This window comes from Quercus lobata, chromosome 1 (assembly GCF_001633185.2).
Source record: "Quercus lobata isolate SW786 chromosome 1, ValleyOak3.0 Primary Assembly, whole genome shotgun sequence".
NCBI classification, from domain to species: Eukaryota; Viridiplantae; Streptophyta; class Magnoliopsida; order Fagales; family Fagaceae; genus Quercus; species Quercus lobata.
In genome coordinates this window covers 30,222,556-30,228,198 of record NC_044904.1, presented here as the reverse complement: position 1 = coordinate 30,228,198, position 5,643 = coordinate 30,222,556, and the positions used below count along the sequence as shown (strand labels likewise).

General features: G+C 35.4%; 1 protein-coding gene across 1 annotated transcript; it reads left to right on the top strand.

Moving 5' to 3' along the window:
- The first annotated feature begins 501 nt into the window (after nt 1-501).
- On the top strand, nt 502-3,072 carry LOC115994431 (L-type lectin-domain containing receptor kinase IV.2-like). Its single transcript, XM_031118621.1, has one exon. The coding sequence runs from the start codon at nt 791-793 to the stop codon at nt 2,849-2,851; it is 2,061 nt and encodes a 686-aa protein (XP_030974481.1). The 5' UTR covers nt 502-790; the 3' UTR covers nt 2,852-3,072.
- The last annotated feature ends 2,571 nt before the right edge of the window (nt 3,073-5,643 follow it).

The following is a 5,643-nucleotide window of genomic DNA, read 5'->3' as shown; positions in this document are numbered from 1 at the left end:
GTTGATTAAGTAGTATTTTAAAAAGTCTTTTTTTTTTTTTTTTCTCCAATGAAAAAAATTTCATTTAATAGGAACCCATTCTCTAAACTTGCAATGGCACTGGCACACCTCGAAGGATCATTGCTCTTTAACATATTCAAGTCCAAGAGACTTAAAAGAATGGTCTCTCTCTCTCTGAGTGTGTATGTATCTTCACAAGTGCATTTCATACGCACCCGTGTTAAGTTCATAAGTCATAACACAAACTGATAAACCTATTAGAAAGGAGAAATTTGCAGAAAAGAGCTACAATACCAAAATTTCTACCAGAAATCAGTAGTGCAGACAACCGAAACTGTGATGAAAAATAGAAAACTAATTATGATAAAATTCAGAAATACTTCTCTTTATTGAGATTGGCAACAATACAGATAAATAAGTCCTGCCATTTTCAGACAGCATGTAAATAACCAAGCATCTAGAAGCCTAGACGTTGCTTAGAGTCAATTCAGACAGCAACCATGACTGCTCCTAGCAGCGGTGTCAAAGTTTGTTGCTGATTGATAGACAAGAGTTCTACCAAACATTACAAACATGATTACATCTCATTGACCAATTGACAGAATATAAAGAATTTAAGCTAGCAGAAGAAATAGAAAATTTGACACTCTTATCTACTTTCTGACTAAATTGTTTGGTTAGCCCACGACTATGGCAACATACATACTGATGTTTAACTTGGGGAAAGAAAAAGACTCATTTCTCTGAGTCTGAGACTTTTAAAATAACCAAAAGCCTTCTCTTCACAAAAATGAGCCTTTTCCAACTTTTCCCAATGGCTACAATCCTTAGATCACTTCACTTTCTGATAATTCTCTATGTTTCCAATATTCCTCTGGCCTTTGCTCAAAATGAAAACCAATTCATCTACAATGGCTTCCTTCAAGCCAAGCTGCATCTTGATGGATCTGCTAAAATTACCAGCAATGGCCTACTGCAGCTAACCAATACCGTAAACATTTCATACCCGCAAGTTGGTCACGCTTTCTTCCAATTTCCTTTAAAATTCAACACAACTTCCTCAGGTTTAAGTCCATCTCTCTCATTTTCTACAAACTTTGTATTCGCCGTTGTTCCACAAGTACCAAATGTTGGAGGTCACGGCATGGCCTTCACCATCAGTCCGTCAAGTAACTTTACCAACGTTGTAGGAAATCAGTATCTAGGACTGTTCAATTCTTCAAATGAAGGCCTTACTTCAAACCACATTTTGGCCATCGAGCTTGACACTGCTCTGAATCCAGAATTTGGAGATATTGATAAAAATCATGTGGGAATTGATGTGAATAGCCTGAACTCAACTGATTCAGCTTCTGCAATGTATTTTTCCAATAAAGAAGGGAAGAATATAAGCTTGGGGCTCACAAGTGGGAATCCAATGCATCTTTGGATAGACTATGATGAGGCAGAAAAGTTACTGAGTGTAACACTAGCCCCGAAAGGAATCCCAAAACCAAACCGGCCTCTGATGTCAAAACCTATTGATCTGTCTCAGTATCTCTTGGAATCTATGTATGTTGGTTTCTCTTCAGCCACTGGCACACTTGTTACAAGCGACCACTATGTTCTTGGATGGAGCTTTAATAAAAGTGGACAAGCACAAAGCCTTGATGTTTCGAAGCTTCCTCCACTTCCTCAACAACGGAAAACAAAAGAGATACCGGTACTAATGATCATGGTTTTGGTCATAGCAGTAATACTTGTGCTAATAACAATTACTGGAGCTGCTTACATTATAAGAAGGAAGAAGTATGAAGAAATACGTGAAGATTGGGAACGGGAGTATGGTCCTCACAGGTTCATCTATAAGAATCTCTACAAAGCAACCAAAGGTTTCTTAGACAAAGAGCTTCTTGGAGCAGGAGGTTTTGGAAAGGTTTATAGAGGAATTCTTCCTTCTTCCAATATACAAATTGCAGTCAAGAAAGTCTCCCATGATTCAAAACAAGGGATAAAGGAATTTGTGGCTGAAATCATTAGCTTGGGCAGGCTGAGGCACAGGAACTTGGTGCAGCTCCTAGGATACTGCCGGCGACAAGGTGAACTCCTTTTGGTCTATGATTATATGCCAAACGGAAGCCTTGACAAGTTCTTATATAGCAATGAAAAACCAAACCTTAACTGGCTCCAACGATTTCGAATCCTCAGAGGAGTAGCATCTGGCCTGCTTTACCTCCATGAAGATTGGGAACAGGTTGTTCTACACAGGGATATAAAAGCAAGTAATGTTCTATTAGATGCTGAATTAAATGGAAGACTAGGAGATTTTGGACTTTCCAGATTATATGACCACGGTACCAATCCTCAAACAACCCATGTGGTTGGGACTGTGGGTTATTTGGCTCCAGAGCTTACTAGAACAAGAAGGGCAACCACTTGCACTGATGTGTTTGCTTTTGGGGCTTTCATGCTTGAGGTGGCTTGTGGAAGGAGGCCTGTAGAGCAACAAGGACTTACTGAAGAGGTAATATTGGTTGACTGGGTGTTTGAGTGCTGGAGAAAAGGATCAATCCTTGATGCAAGTGATCCTCGATTGGAAGGTAATTATGTGGTGGAGGAAATGAAGTTGGTTTTGAAACTAGGCCTGCTTTGCTCACAGTCAATGCCAGCAGCTAGGCCTAGTATGAGGCAAGTGACGCAGTTTTTGGATGGCAATGCTAATCTGCCAGAATTACCAAATGAAGGTGGTTGTTTTGGTACCTTTAAAGGTAATGAAGCGTTTGATTTCTTATTGTCGATTCCGTCAACATCTGGCAAGGGTTCTGCTGCTTCCTTGTCTAGCACTGATTCAATCCTCATAAGCGGTCGCTGAATTAGTTGTGTATCATGCAATTTTTAGAATAGACTTTGGATCAATGCTTGGGATAGTTGGGACCAATTCAACCAGTGGCAAATTGAAAACTTACTGATTGCTTGGGGTTGTAGAAGTGAAAATAGAAACTTTTGAAGCATATGTTGTATATAGTCTCGTTTGCTTAATATAGAAACTGCAGGTAATTTTTAGTCTACTTATCCTCTACTTTGTACCACGATAAGATTAGGTCTATTGTTGTAAGCTGTATAGATCAATATTTATGCAGTATATTGCAGTCTTTGCAGACATCGGATTAGGCGTCTCTTTAAATTTTAGAATACTGAAAGTCCACAGCCTGTGATTGCTCTCCTTTAAGAAGGCATCATCCATAAATGGATAATTAAGTAATTGTCTATTATCTATATATATATATATATATATATATATATAAAACCGAAGCTTTTGAAGCTTTCACATTTTTCCACGTCAGCACAACATTAAAAAAAAAATAATACAAAAAAATAAAACAAAAAAAATAATAATAAAAAATAATAAAACAAAAAAAATAAAACACTACTCGACTGCCATTACCTTCCTCCCACATGCCATTCAATTTCTAGGTTTATTGCTATTGCCTTTCTCTTCATTCTTTTCCTCCATTCGAATTAGAATTAAAGGTATGCTATTTGTTTTTTGTGGAAACTGAGCTACTATTTTAGTGTGGATTTCTTAACTTTTTTTTGAATTTTAGTTATATGTTTATGTTTTTGTATGGAAACTGAGCTATTTGTTTTTGTGTTTTTTGAATTTTAGTTATATGTTTTTGTGTGTGGAACTGAGCTATTGGTCAATTTTGAATTGTTTTTGTGTGGAAACTGAGCTATGATTTATTTTTTACCCTAGCCTATTTTGTATTCTAGAGTTGATTGAATTGTAGTTTTTGTGCACACACTTAGATAATCAATTTGAGTATATGCGATTATATGTTTTTGTGTGGAAACTGAGCTATTGGTCAATTTGAATTGTTTTTGTGTTTTTTGAATTTTAGTTATATGTTTTTGTGTGTGTGGAAACTGAGCTATTGGTCAATTTTGAATTGTTTTTGTGTGGAAACTGAGCTATGATTTATTTTTGTTTAGTGGAAACTGAGCGAGGTGGAGTTATCAACTTGCTTCTTGATAATCTTAGCGAAATTGGTGTGGAGTTATTCATTCATGATACCTACCATGGGTTGGCCAACTTGTAGGAAAATAAGCTTGCCTTGAGAGAAACTTTATTGAAATATGCACAAAACTTACATGTTTATATATCTCTAGCATTCATTAATGCAATATTTCAATTAAGAGGGTGATTGAGGAAATTGTTTCAATATTTTATCTGCTGAATCAGCAATAAACAAAAAAAATTATTTCCCTGTGCACTTTTGTTTCAGCTTGAGCATAGTATATCTGCTGCTTTTTTTTTTCAATTTGTCAAACCAGTGCCTAGCAACCTTTTTTACACGTTTTTATTCTGAATATTATACTTACTCTAACCTCCATGTATCCAAGAATTTTGATCAAGCTCAAATATGCGGTTTAAATTGTGTCCATGATCCAATGTTCTATTTTCATATTACTTTTAAATCTATAATAGTCACAAGTCAAAGTTTCTTTATTGTCTATTTTTAACCTCTTAAGACTTTGTCGGGTTTGAATTTGTTTAGTGGAAACTGAGCGAGGTGGAGTTTTAATATCATAGTATATTGTAGTGTTCTGTTCACAAATTTGGATTTTTTTTTTCTATTTGTAAGTAATTTATGTTTGTGATGAAGAAGGACCAGACATTCATGATCCAATGTTCTATTTTCATTTTACTTTTGAATCTATAATAGTCTCAAGTAGTACATCTCAAGTAGTATCATTGTGTGTCAAGAGTTTTTTTTTTTTTTTTTTTTGGTTGGCTGTATATATGTGTACATAATAATGATGTTTGTTGGCTATACATATGTTTTTGTTATTGGCTTCTCACAAGAGTTTGATAGAATTCCTAAATTTTATATATCTCTAGCATTCATTAATGCAATATTTCAATTAAGAGGGTGATTGAGGAAATTGTTTCAATAAGTTATCTGCTGAATCAGCAATAAACAAAAAAAATTATTTCCCTGTGCACTTTTGTTTCAGCTTGAGCATAGTATATCTGCTGCATTTTTTTTTTTTTTCAATTGGGACAAATACTTCTAATTCCCATCCATATTTTCTGCAATGTTTATCTCTTCTTTCAGTGGTGTGGCATATGTACTACAAACTGACTCTATTATTAAGTCTCCTGATATATATGTTTGCAATTGCCCGTCAATAATGTTTGTGCCACATTCAAAACAGTAGGTGTGTGCTGTTACATAATTAGATATGCAGAAAGTATGGCTTCAATCTGTTTGACTTTTCTACTGCTTTAGGGATGTCAATGGGGTGGTTTTGGATGGGGTGGCACCAAATTGAAGAAAAGATCAGATTACATAATTGCTCTTTCTCTTTATAAAGTCTAATATTTACTTATAAAGAAAAGATCCACTATTATCTCACCTTTAATAGACTTGAATTTAATATTAGGTATATGCAAGTACCTATCCTAGACTGTTACACAAGTTGCGATGAATCTACTAAGCAAGCAAACTCTTAATGTTACTCAAAATTTCAAATAGCCCCCTTGCTGTTCCAATTGCCCTCAAATTAAGAGCAAATCAATGGACATGAGAAGGAGAAAAACCTGAAGAGAGCTTTGGTTGCATCTTTTGTTGTTGTTGTCAACTTTGGTTTGGTGGCACA

Coding starts and splice junctions, on each gene's coding strand:
- LOC115994431 (XM_031118621.1), top strand. CDS start 791: ATGAGCCTTTTCCAACTTTTCCCAATGGCTACAATCCTTAGATCACTT.